Source organism: Asparagus officinalis, chromosome 10, assembly GCF_001876935.1.
Source record: "Asparagus officinalis chromosome 10, Aspof.V1, whole genome shotgun sequence".
In the NCBI taxonomy this organism is placed as follows: domain Eukaryota; kingdom Viridiplantae; phylum Streptophyta; class Magnoliopsida; order Asparagales; family Asparagaceae; genus Asparagus; species Asparagus officinalis.
In genome coordinates this window covers 23,836,382-23,850,275 of record NC_033803.1, presented here as the reverse complement: position 1 = coordinate 23,850,275, position 13,894 = coordinate 23,836,382, and the positions used below count along the sequence as shown (strand labels likewise).

The following is a 13,894-nucleotide window of genomic DNA, read 5'->3' as shown; positions in this document are numbered from 1 at the left end:
AATCTCCATAATAACTTTTTTTTCTTCATCTCAATGACTTTCAAAGAGGCTCATTTTAATCTCATATAGTTGTCCAAAGAACTGTGCTATTTTATTCATATAGGGTTGCACTTAGTGAGTCCCATGACTTATATCCTGCCTACTAGGTTATGGGCCCGGGGCGTGACAAAAACACTTATATTCTATAAAGTATTTGTTTCATTGCCGCTTTCCCCTTAATGTCATGGGTATTCTATATTCACTTAAAGTTGCAGAAGTGATGTTTCATTATAGCATCTCAATATGGGATCCTCTAGAACAAATGCACAATCTAGTAGAAATAATTGCAAAGAACAAGCACAACAACTAATGACAAGCAATTATAAAATTGGAATTTTTTTTTTCTTGGCTCATCTAGTTTGGCTACGTTCATGGTAGAGACATTAAAGAAATTTCACTATCAAAAGAGAAATGAGTACAATGAACTCTCAAAAATGCCAAAAAAGACCCAAAAAAGAGAAATACATAGATGACGGGCTATTTGTAAATGGTTTTTACAGTATATTAAAAGCCTTCAATTTGCTATTTTTAACCATGGATTAATCTCATCTGTCCATTACGTATAGATGCTTTTTGATCCAGAGTCCAATACGGATTTGAACAGATGCGCCCTTGAGACGACGTGGGCTTCTCTGATCTAGAGCTGGAGACGAATTGGACTATCGTCGAAAATTTATTCAGACTCTAATAATTGCATGCCGAATAGAATTTAAGTGTATAATTAAGCCGCTAACTAATTCTATTAATATGAGAACTCGTAAGCTAAGAAATTCTTATGAGGGTTTTGAGTCATATGTACCAATAGAATCAATAATAATTAATTCCAAATAGCAGTAATGCTCACTCTGCGGTAGTTCTCTTCCATCAATTTGTATTATATGCCCACTCATCCTCACAGTTTTGTTGAAGTTATTATATTCTGCATATTTCGTTCTTATTTTTATAAATCCAAACCAGTTAACGGTCCATGGCTTCTCTATACCTTTCTACTTTTGAGATCCCCCTTCTTTAGTATCTACAGTTAAGTCAGCAACAAGTAATATTTTCTATTTTGAAGTTCGCTAACGTAAAGAGAGGCACTTAGGGGTGTAGGCATATAAAATTGCTTATAGATCCCTTAGCTCAGCTCGGCACAAACCGACAAACCAACGAGGCAACGAGATTGACTAATCACACGCAAGCAATGGAATACACCCATTCGCGTTCGGAATCAAGCCAAGTGTTGAAGAGTCAACGAGTCATCCAACCAAGGGCAGACTCGGACGAATCACGATCGAATCAAGATCAGTTTCGGACTCGAACTCAGAAGTGGATCTAGTGCCAAATCAGATCAACGAATCAAGTCTGGATAAATCAACCACAGAACCGAATCACGGATAGAACCAAGAGCGGAAAACGACGAAACAACCATGCCTAAGGGGGCTCGGCCAAAGCCGAGCCACCCATAGGTGGCTCGGCCCAGTGCCGGCCACCCAGAGGTGGCCGACACTGTTCCGTGCGCGGGCACAGTAAGGGGTGCCTATAAATAGGCCACTTGGTTCATTTGTTCAAAGGTTGGAAATTTTGGAGGCGAAGCTCTGCCGGATTCAAGACTCGAAACTTAAAAAAGATTGGAGCTTTGGGACTTCGGGGACTCACTCTTCCAGATCTGGTGCTCAGCGATCGTCAACGCCAAAAAAGGCAGGTGTTCGAGAGGACCGGATCTCAGATCTACGCAGGCGTACTCCGGATCTAAGCTTGGTCTTAGATCCCGAGACTTGGACGATTGTTTCCTTGGTGAATCAATCCTCCCCGGCTATTATTTCCTTTGTGGAATAATACCCGTCGTACTGCTTAGATCTGATCGGATCTAGATCTCGCGGTGGTCCACGGATAAACCCCGGCGCAGGCAAAGAACCCACACAAAGCAAGAGACCGCAAAACAGGATCTTGCGATTCGTTCGACAAATAAGAAGAAAGTTGTAATTTTCTTTATTTCTTGTGTTATTTGATTTTCGTTGTAACCGGATCTAAAAAAAGACCGGATCTTTGTAATCGATAAACTATTACAAGAATTTGCAATGGAATAACGATTTTCACCGCGAACAATCTGGCGACCACAGTGGGAGCCGACGATCTCGCTGACGAGATCGATGCGTCGCAGCCGCGGATTTCAATTCCGGTCGTGGAGGAGGTTGAGTACGAGTTCGACCAAACTAAGTTCGAGGAATACTTGTCCTCGTCTGGATCAACCTCCCCCCGCAAGTCCAGCAAGTCCAAGTTCTCCTCCAGGAGAAAGGTTCGTTGGTATGAAGAAGTCGAAGCCAACAACGAAGATCTCGCCCCGTTTGATGCCAAAGCCGCATCGGGTGAGGTTCCTCCAGTTTCCAACCAGGTCAGATCTGCACTGGCCAACTCTTCTTCCACAGAGGGCGTGGTAGCTCTCTCGAAGAGAGCCCGCCAAAGGCAATCTTTGTAATCGATAAACTATTACAAGAATTTGCAATGGAATCAATGATGAAGAAAACAACGATTTTCCGAGCGAACAAGGGGCTACTTGGTTGGGCAATGTTTTTAGAAAAATGCTTGAAAAAGAAGGAAAAGTTACTTCTGGGGAAAAAGTTGAGAATAGGAAACATATTCTTTTGTTTGTTTCAATCTAAAATTATAGGAATATTCATCTTGCTTTTCTTTCAGACTGTAATTGGTGTCTATTAATTTTACATTCAGTTACACCAGTATATTTAAAGTTGCTTATTTCTTTTATAAGACCGGTATCTACTTACCCTATCGCGTTTTTCTAGAACGGTGAGATTTGTAATTAGATCTTTCTCTTTTGTCTATACTAGTTGAGATGCACGTGAATTGCACGTGGTAAAACTTTTATCATTTATTATAAATTTTTAAATTTATTTAGGAAAGATTTGTTATTAAATTAATAAATGTAAGCAATGGGTCAAACATATAGACATAAAATAAAGTCACTGGACCTTATGCGACGTCAAACCGAATAAGTCAAAATCTTTTAGACATTTGGATATAAGAACTAATAATCACACTAATAACCTCATTGAATGAATGAGACACTTGGATTGAATATTAAATCTTTTGTCCTATAACAAAATAATAAGAGCAGCATTCAAGATAGAATGCAATAGATTTTGTTCAACAAGCGCAATATGTTTTCAAGAAAATACAGGTCAAGTACGGAAAGATAGAATGCAATAGATTTTGTTCAACAAGCGCAATATGTTTTCAAGAAAATACAGGTCAAGTACGGACCACCTTACATTCAACATAGACAATTGTCTAGCATCGATTAATCACTATGAAGTCAATCTCTTCTCATGTATGAATAGCTTCCACCATGTCTTCTTAAGAGAAAGGATTGAGTCTTGAAAGAAGACCTCAACCGAGTAATACATTTTTTAAAAAAAATTGGGTGATTACAATCCACTTACATATAATCATCAAAATCCCCAACCAAAGAACAAAATGAAGTATCTCTCATTACATCACACCAAAAAAATATAAAACCCCCTAGCTGTATACATCAAAAATCAAAACAACTCCTAACATACATCCAAAAAATGGAACATTAGCAACATTTAGCAACAAAGTATAGAGCTTAAAAAACATCTTCATTCACCAAAGACCTGAACTCAACTAAATAGCATCAAGTTGTTGGTCTCCTAGCAGCTCCCCACGCCTCTTATTGTTTCGCCATGGTTTTATGGTCGGAAAGGCTAAAACAATAAGAAGGACATATCAAGACATATAAATTTCTGAACACAGTTAAATGAACATGAAACAGAGATGCATAGGGAATTAGAGCAGATCACCTAAGTATTGATCGAATCATTGATATTGAACAAAGCAATATAGAAATCAATCTCTCCTATAAGGAACATTCTTTTTAAACAAATACCAATTACATGTATAATATTTCTTACATTATAAAGTCTACCAACATTTCTTACATTAACATCTATAATATCTGTTACGCTATAGAGTCTATCAATAGAATAATTAAGCTAATAGATGCAAATGCGTTTTGGCTAACTATCATTCCCTAAGTTATCATATGAATTGTAGCCTGTAAGCTTAATAATTTCCTTTAGCAATTGCATTATCAATTTTTATATGTATCATGAAATTAATACTTTCCTCATAGTAATTCCAATTGGCATTTGAGCTCATATTTGCTTACATGAATTAAGATATTGCAAGATATTTGACAATGTCCATTTAGTAAAAGTTTACTCTTTGATAGGAATTTAGAAATTTCAGAATCTTTAGTATAGAACAATTGAGTCAATTACAATTATTATTAAACGGCTAAAAAAGGAAAGGGAAAAAACAAATAAAGCTCTCTAGACAAAATATATTAATTTACTATATCTACTTATCGTTCTAACAGATGAGCAAAAGGGATATAGCCTATGATGATTTGTTGAAGATAAAAAAGGTTAAATTTATTATTATTTTTAAGTTGAGCCCAAGGTATTAATTAGTTTTTACATCTTAAATTTTTTTCCTAAAATTTTTGAAATTAGCTATAAGGTATCCAATTAAAAATGCTAGTCCAAAAATATGATTTAGTAAAGGATTTTTATCGACAAAATATTTAATTTGCCTTTGTCAGGTTGAATAGAGCGTGGACCCTTAAGTTTTGCTCGCAAGAAAAAAAGCATTAACATCATTAAAAACAATCTTATAGGATATAATTATTGTTCTTGAGCCTTGATAGAAGGAAACTAAAATAAAACAAAGGGTTATTTACACTTTAGTATCACAAAGTTTATACCAATTGAACCTCAATACCCCAAACTTACTACATATGTGAGCTCAATTTCTTTCACATCTGCCAACTACTACTGGCCTACTATTATGTGAGTGTAAAATACTTTTTTAAAAGGAAAAACATTATTGGAAAACAGGAAGTTGAGCTAAACAAGTCGGATCCATCTGAATGGTGGTGTATCCTTTACTGATTGGTAGCAGCCAACATAAATGGATATTGGCCGCAATGTAGATTGATACTTAACGTCGATTAACGATACTTGAATGGACAGTCATGCATCTCTACCATCTGAAAGCATTTTCTCTGCACCTCCATCGCCAAAACCATTATAATAATCTAGATCTTGATTTTGTTACCTATCTCAAATACTTCCTGCAATTCATTTTGGGTTTAACTGTCCTCTTCGAGTTGAAATACCATATAGTTTTTTGCTATCATCCAAGGCAGAAATATCACCCTGAAATAATCTTCTATTATGCCACATAAGGTCCTTTAGTCACAGATGTAACACTAAAAAATACCTTCCCAAGCTATGGACGTTGTCACTTTATTTCTCACTTTGATCTATCATCACATTTAAGATTGAATATTAGTCCTCAGATGCACAGATTGTCTATTATGAATAGTAGAAGCATATCTAATAATAGGTTACGAGGAGACCCTAGTTGTTTTTGGTTAAAATTACTGATTACGAATTAATAGGTAAATGAAAAGGACACCAGAAGCAGAAGGAACAACAAAATAAATGAAATTAGAAAATTTCGGTTTTGGTTTGCACAATTTGAAAACCAGAATATTGTGAGGATATCAAGATAGTCTAACCAATGTTTAGTGTTGTGTTCAAGTTGTTCCTCGCATTGCTAAGAAGTTTTATCCTGTTGTGATTTTTTCTATCAGCGTTTGACACTCTTGCCACAATCTGACATGTCACATACCGGCGATTTAAAATGTATAGCAATATTAAAAAAGAAGTTCACATAAGATATGGAAGGAAATCCGCAATTAGTACACATAAAATATATCAAACAATGCCTAGACCCGTTCACATAAGATATGGAAGGAAATCCGCAATTAGTACACATAAAATATATCAAACAATGCCTAGACCCGGACCAATGCTATACCTTTCAATGGGCACAAAGTTTTCCCGGATCTGGTTTACTGTCTTCTGAGATGAAGTGAGAGCAACTATAGCAGCATGTGCTTGCTCAACCTGCGAAAAATGTTAAAAAATTATTTAAACAAATTTAAACAGATTGGAAAACGTGTGCAATCCTCACAAAGGGAAAAGGAGAACGACCAAAAGAGGCAACAAATTTAAACAGATTGGAAAACGTGTGCAATCCTCACAAAGGGAAAAGGAGAACGACCAAAAGAGGAGAATATAAACAGTTTGTAAAGCTACGTGTGCAATCCTCACAAAGGGAAAAGGAGAACGACCAAAAGAGGAGAATATAAACAGTTTGTAAAGCTAAAATCATATTTAGCATTATGGTTATTCAACAGTAGCAGATTTCAGCAATGGTTGGGGAAAAATTAGCATTTTATTACAGAAAATAGACATTCTTACCTGCTCAGCAACCATTATGCTCAATTGTGCATCATTCGCCTGAAAAGCACAGGAAAATATGAGTACTTGTTATATCTTACAAGTCAAAGCATTTTTTATTCCTCTCATGCATTACGACCTAAAGTCTACAATTCTAAGCAAACAAAGGTTTCCTTGGGACCTTGTATAACAGGTGCAGTGCAATTTCACTGAATACTCGAAGTATCCCCATAGAAATCTCACTGAAAAACTAAATTTTGGGATGAAAAGGTCAGCTGTAACTGAATCTGTGCATATCCAAATCTATTTCAAAGTAATTTTCACCATGTCCAAATGTGCAGATAATTTAGATAAATAACATAAAGGTGTTTGCTCAATAATAAAAAAGGATGCATTGCGCTCTTCTGACTTCTTCAAGTCCACATGAAACTTTATCAGATGATGAAGTATGTATGGAAAAAAAACAAATAATAAGCAAAAGGCTTTAATGTATGATGTTTTTTCTTTTTCTTTTTTAACTTGGAGGTTCCTCCTCATAAAACAAGACTTTTCCCTTTTCCCTTTTTTTTTTCTTTTTGCGTCTATACATGTGAGAGAAGAAACCGGTAACATAATCGTTGCAATAAGGACATATAAAATCCTAGACAGTAATTTTATCTTAAGTCAAACTCCATGAGAGTCTCAAATCACAGTCATACCTCCCTACTAAAGCAAGTAGACTCATATGTTACGCAATAGTAGATTCATGGTGTTAGTAGCCATTGACACCATGAAAAAACGTGAAGTAGCCAAGGGAGCTTCAATATTACATATCACCACAGCTCTAGAAGCAGTTATGAAAAATACCCCTATGACCAAGAAAAATTAGTTATGTTACAAAATAATGCAGAGAACTGTAACAAACAAAACACTCTAGACACCTCCATTTACCATGGTAACATCGAATAACACTACACTCGAAAGTATAATAATTGGTTACATTATGAATTGGTTTGTTTGAATACTCAAATTCTAACACACATAAGTTTGTAGTCAAGAGGTGATGTGCACACACATAATAAGGCCCCAAAAAGGATCGCTTTTGAAAAACATTCTAGCATTATTTCATAGGAGAAAGTGACGACTGATTCGAGTTGGCTGCAAGCAAACTAAAATAAAACGCTAACTAATATGCAAGTAGAGTTGGGCAAAGTGATTCTTTGAAGATCGAATCATAAACAAGCACAGAGACTTCCATAAAAGACACGAGTAAATTCAAGAAGAACACCAAATATTTCAAGTGCCTCCCTAAGAACATATTTGTTGAGCACCTGAAAGAAAAAATTTCTCCTGATCTCCAATAAGTGACCTTGCGTTTTCAAGGTCACAAGAAAATCTACTTTTCCTTTTTTTTTAAAAAGGTCAACAAAAGGTGGATGTACAAGGATAATCATAGTATCAAGGTTCAAGAGTCATCGAGCCTAAGTTTATCTATAATGTAATGTATATAGGACACTTCTCTATCAGAAGCTATAATGTAATATAATACACTTCTCTAAGCAAGAGCTTGTGACTCTGGTTGCCCCTGACTGCTCCAGAAGCTATATTAATTGACTCGTATCAATTAATATAACTAATTGTTTTACCAACTTTTTCATTATTTAAACTCGTTTAGTTCTGATATCAACTTCTCATAACTAATGAATCTCTTTAGTAGTGAGCAGTCTGTTAATCATTTGTAAAATCCCTTCCATTGTATCTTTGTCATATGGAACCTCAAAGATTAGTTACTTTCTGTGATTTTAACAAAAGAGGACTATAGGGCATTTATTTTTAATCAATTTCTGGAGATTCAAGATTCCTTTACAGCTGAAAATTTATAGCATCTTTTGTGGTTCGAAGGACTCCGGACATCTCCTATTCACGACAACTTACCTAAATTGCCCTTCGCCATGTCTTTAATGACAAGTTTTATTGGCTTCAAATCAAGTATTTTACTTAGCTTTGACACAATTAGAACAGAGAACATTCTAATCTAACCTCAGTCAAAAGCAAACAAGATTTAAACAGTGACCTTAAACAAATCATATCATGCACTAAGCAATTATAAAATTAGCATATCAAAGATCTTGAAAATGGGACGATCGCAAGATCACAGCTTGGCCTGTCCTTTTTCTGAGATATGAAACATTTCTTTGTCAAGTGTTCTTTTAACTCTATAACCAACATAACAGCAGTAGCCCCAATACATTTCTATAGCTTGACAATGCTGCATAATTTTGTTTCATACTTCTAACAAATGAATTGCTATTGCATTTCGTTTTGCATAATGTATACAACAATATATACATTAAAATGCATAATCATCTAGACACATGAAAATCCCCAAATTCCTACCGTTCATAATGTGGAGAAGAACCAAAACGGAATGGTTCCACCTGCACAAAACTCGAATTTTGCACGAGTTACATAACCCTTATTTTTCTTTTTTGCGATTCTGGTGGGTCTGTCTTTTTTCCTTATTACGACCAATCCCCAAATTATGCATTCTTAGATGGAACCAAAAATGTAAAAGAGATTTCATTGACAGTATTCCAGAGAAATAATGAAAATTGAAAATGTATGGAAATATTTGAACGGTGATGTGTACACATCATAGGCTCACAAAACCCATCTGGGGTGATCTGAGGATAGAAAAGATGTGAATGCATACCTGTCTCCTTAATTGTCTCAAAGTCTTCACCAGGAGTTCAGGATTTCTGTGAACACCAACCCAGCAACCATTAACAAAAATCTTAGTTGCTTGAGGAATAACAGCTGGAGATATTTCCTGCGAAGAGGCAAAAGAAATGCAAACTTCAGTAGACTAAAACCTGCGACAAGAAGACACCCTTTAACCGCCAACAAGATACCATTTTGAGCAACTACAAGCATACAAAAGATCCAGCTCACATTCACAAGGAATAAATAAAAAATGCATATCTCAAAGTTTTCTGTACTCCACTCCTCCAAAAACTCCAAAATTAGATGCGCAGCTGATCCTACTGTTATGTATACCATCAGAGCAAGGTTCTATACCAATCCACAAGCCTGACAAACATACAACATTCAAATGTTAGCATAAAAAATGGGGATGCTGAAATACTTGTATAGCTTCAGTTTACCAGTAAAGAGAAACATCTCCGCTAGTGTCAGCTAAAAAGAATATTGATATCTATGCAGTGACTTTAAATTTAAAGTTATAGGGGAAAAACAGAAGGAACTTCTAAAATATTTAACTTGCCAATAAAAGTTTCAATCTACTTTGAAGTCATGGATTCTTCAGCTTGTATTTCTACCATACAGATCCAAACTTCCACTTTTACAAGCCAGCTTAGTTTCATATGCCAAACCTCACTTTAATTTCAGCATGCAGAAAACTTCACAACCTTCCACTGTCTACTGAGATATCTACTTTCCTACACCCAGAAACCCTAAACCCCCAAATTGTTGTACCAAAACCAAAATCACTTCAATTTCAATAAATTAACATGCGAAATTCGATCTTTTAAAGTAAATTCAATACTCACTTGCATCCATTAGCAGTAGAACAAACAAATTCATCCCCACTGGGATGGACCGCAAACCCTAGCCGGGTCCCCGCTAATTGCAAACCTAGCCTGCACCAATAAAAAAATCCAATGATCAAAGAGCTCAAATACTAAACCCTAACAAATAATCAAGTGATAGAAGAGAAAAAAAACATGGGATCATCGGAGATTGAGGAGTTCTTGGCATCGAAAGAGAAGATATGGATAACTTGCAAATTCAAGCAATAATCAGCAATATCAGGCTAAAAATCTTCTCTTTTTACCAAATTCAACAGATGAAAACCGCAAAAAGCGAGTTTTTGAAGGTAGAAATAGCTTAAAGGCAGACAAAGCACTGGAAATATGAAGGATGGAACTCGTCGCCGGCTAGGGTTTGTTCGTGATCGTAACAGATGCCCAAAATTTGAGAAGTGAGGAGATGATGGCAGAGGGAGTGCGGTGATGATGAGGATTTAAGAAAGTGGGATGGCGTTGCCGGAGGAGAAGCGTAACTGAAGGTTGCTGCTAGAGGGAATTCTTAACCGACAGAGGGGGAAATGAAAGGAACGAAGGCTTTTAGGCTGCCGATTTATTAACTCTGTGAAACGATAAAAATGTATAAAATTGTTATATTTACAATAGTTGAAGGTTATTTTGGGGAAGGGAAAGTTTTTCAAGAACTCCCTCTTTTAAAGGGCAGATAGATAGATAGATAGATAAGTACAAGTTACAAAAATTTATAGTATATATCTTGAGTTTTAAAAGCATAATTTTTCTGTAAATAGGAAATTGTCTTAGATAAAGCTCACTCCTTAGCGGTGGGATGGAACTACAAGCACTTAATTGTACTGGCATGCATGCTTGCATATGAGAAACGTGGTTTTCGCTGACCAGAATTTTCGCTCATGTTGAACATTACATATTTCTAATATGTCCTTTATTGGTTACTATTTAAATTTAATTAGCTATGTCCATTGGCAGAGACAGGGAGTTGGGGGTGGCCATGCCCCCTGGGTTTTTTATACACATGATACTTGCAAGTTTTTTTTCATAATAGTCCCTCAAACTTATACCTAATTGCCAACTTATTTGAAATTAGTCCCTAATGATTTCCTATTTGGAATTAATCTCCCAAATGTTTCATATCTGAAATTAGTCTCCCAAATATTCATATTTTATAATTAGTACCCCAAGTATTTGAAGTTTTTAAAATTACACTTTGTTATATTTACTGTCCAACTGTTCACTACGGTTAACTAGTGATTAATCAGGGATGAGCACTGTTTTAAAAATCTATTGGTTATAACGGTATATCATTGACGTATAAGGTTTTGAACACATTGACACAATTTCTAGAAAATTAAATAAGTTATCATTTTTCACCAATTTAGGGTGAGAATCTGATTAATCAGAAACTTATTGTAAAGGTCTAAGTCGGCTAATTTTGCTAGAAAAAATATTCCATATATTCTATGGGTTTTGGATCCCAAAATCCTTATTTTTTTAGACCCAAATCTAACACCTGCTAAATAGAATCAAAACCACTGACCTCACTCACTATTTTCTATCACGTTTAAAGGAGTCAGGCCTAATTTCTCTCTACCTCTTTCGCTCTCTCCCCAAATTCAATCACTTGATAACCTTGAGTCCTCTCTCAAAGACATTTTAGTATGTTTACATTTCATTAAGTATGCGTAGATTGCATTGAAAGTACCCTGGAGGGGGGGGGAGGGGGTGAATACGGTAATTGCTAATCTAATCCGATATTGATGCCAAATTAAAAACTTTACAAAGAATATCCTAACAATATGATATATACAAGTGATATATGTAACAATAGGTGATATAAATTATAAAACATAAAGCGATATGAAAATATACACAAGGATAAGTGCGTTAATGACAAACACAAACAAGAAATATGATTACAGAGTTCGGTCAACCCTCGACTTACGTCTCCGCTCCTCACCTCAAGAGATTCTCCACTAATCACAAATAACTACACAATCGGTTTTCAAAGCTCATCGAAAACTTTTACAATCACACGTTGTCAATCCCACAATATACCCCTCTAAGTGTTGGTCTACCCGTGTCACCTTACTCAAGTGCTTGGAATTATTACCTCTCCCTAGGCTTTGACAACCAAGTCATTCCTCTTGGAATTGACCCCGGTCTCTTCCAATCACTCCTCTAACTATTCTTGTGTATTACAACGCGTTCTCACAATAAGCACAAATAAATGTTTAGTTCTCTCTTATGGATGAGAACGAATTGTAAGCTCACTCTCAATGTAACACTTTCACAACCAAAATGTACTAAATGTAAAATACTTAAGCTCAAGTGGTTGTGTGTATAAACAATGAGTAAAATAAGAATTAAACTCAAGTAAATCTAGCTTGTATATATATATGAAATAAAATGAAGATTAAGTTAGAGAATGAGTTTAGAAAACTTCTTCAAAGAAAACAAAGAGATGTAGGTAAAGATTTAGGGTTGAACGCCTCAAAACCGAAGTTGAGATCTTCTCTTTATGAAACTTTCTTCACATAAAGAAACACACCAAAACTTGAAAATAAACTAGTGTAAACACTCTTAAAACTCTTGTGAAACTCTTGTGAAAAACTAAAGCTTGAGGGGTATTTATAGCCTTAAAAACAAAGCAGCCAAAAAAACTAGTCGTTATAGGAAAAGTAACCATCAATCGACTGGTCAAGTTCATCAGTCGACTGATGAACTAGCCGTTGGCTGAGTTCTGAAAAATCAGCACACCATCGGTTGACTGATGAACAAAATCAGTTGACTGATAATATGTAATCAGTCTACTGATAAGCCTAAAAATCATGCTGAAATCTCACACTGGTCAGTCGACTGGTGAAGCCAATTGGTCGACTGATGGACATGTATTTCAGAAACTTGATTTTTGTAGAGTTGATTTTATAAATTCAAATTAAAATAACAAATCAACTCCAAAATTAGTAAACTTTTGGAAAACGTTTATACACATGAAAATGAACATGTTAGAAAAGAAATTTTCAAAGTATCATTTTCCATTTGTGAAAACTTATTGTTTTGAAAAATTACCAAAATACGGAGTCGTTAAATGCTCGATTTTGATAACTCACTCCAAATAAGATTTGAGATAGATTAATAGACTTTTTAAAAGATGTAAAATGATATCGTTAAGTCTATAATCCAAAAAGCATAATATATTCTCAAATGGATGTATGATGCAATAAATCAAGATAACGTGTACGTGTACCATTTGAGCTTAAAGCATAAACACATAAAGTATAAAACCAAAACTACTATACCCAAGCAAAAGATCTTCAATTTGCTCGACTTAGTTGCGGGGATGAAGCGATATAGGTTTTTGACTTGAAATGCAAAGCTTCATTCTGATTTCCTTCCAACCTCCTTTAGATATCATCGTGAAGGCGCAAGTCCAACCAACCTCCAACGAAGAATTTTTGTGTAGAATACCTAACAATCAAATGCAAACACTCGAAAAATGATGTTAAAAATTATTTGTTAATCATCAAAACCAGATTAGATGGTAGGCTCATAAACATGAGACCTAACATGCATTTGAGGACATATTATATTATATATGCTCACCATCGAATATGACACTTTAATTTTTACTTCTAATCCTCGATATCTCCCTGATAACCATAATCTGGTATGAATTTTGGTCATCCGATATATTTTAGATAACCGATATGTATACCTTAAGGATGGGTAATTACCAAATCAATCAAAATCAACATCAAAATCCATCAAAATCATGCTCAAAGTAAGTAGCATTAGGTAGAGGGACTAATTTTAAATTAGCTACTTAGGAGACCAATATGGGGAAAACCCCATATATATGTATACACACATCATGTTTTTCATGTAGTTTTCTTTGCATATAAGTGTATTAGGAAAATGGGTTTTCAATTTGCATTTAATTTTGCATGTAATAATAGAAATTTA

The 13,894-nt window shown here is 35.2% G+C and overlaps 1 protein-coding gene across 6 annotated transcripts; it reads right to left on the bottom strand.

Annotated features, from left to right (window-relative positions):
- On the bottom strand, positions 3,414–10,512 carry LOC109825283 (DNA-directed RNA polymerase II subunit 2-like). Of its 6 annotated transcripts, none has more exons than XM_020392103.1 (8): positions 10,204–10,512; positions 9,920–10,009; positions 9,303–9,440; positions 9,064–9,180; positions 6,553–6,621; positions 6,393–6,431; positions 5,947–6,035; positions 3,414–3,764 (listed from the first exon to the last, which is right to left on the bottom strand). In XM_020392103.1, the coding sequence occupies exons 3-8, from the start codon at positions 9,408–9,410 to the stop codon at positions 3,731–3,733; spliced, it is 456 nt and encodes a 151-aa protein (XP_020247692.1). In that variant the 5' UTR covers positions 9,411–9,440; positions 9,920–10,009; positions 10,204–10,512; the 3' UTR covers positions 3,414–3,730. The 6 variants fall into 6 exon arrangements, with proteins under 6 accessions (XP_020247692.1, XP_020247694.1, XP_020247693.1 ...); XM_020392105.1 differs by having other exon boundaries at positions 9,333–9,440; XM_020392104.1 differs by having other exon boundaries at positions 10,094–10,215.

Coding starts and splice junctions, on each gene's coding strand:
- LOC109825283 (XM_020392103.1), bottom strand. CDS start 9,410: ATGGTATACATAACAGTAGGATCAGCTGCGCATCTAATTTTGGAGTTT. Junction 9,181..9,302: donor TTTATTTATTCCTTGTGAAT/GTGAGCTGGATC, acceptor GCCTCTTCGCAG/GAAATATCTCCAGCTGTTAT. Junction 6,622..9,063: donor TGAGACAATTAAGGAGACAG/GTATGCATTCAC, acceptor CCCAAAATTTAG/TTTTTCAGTGAGATTTCTAT.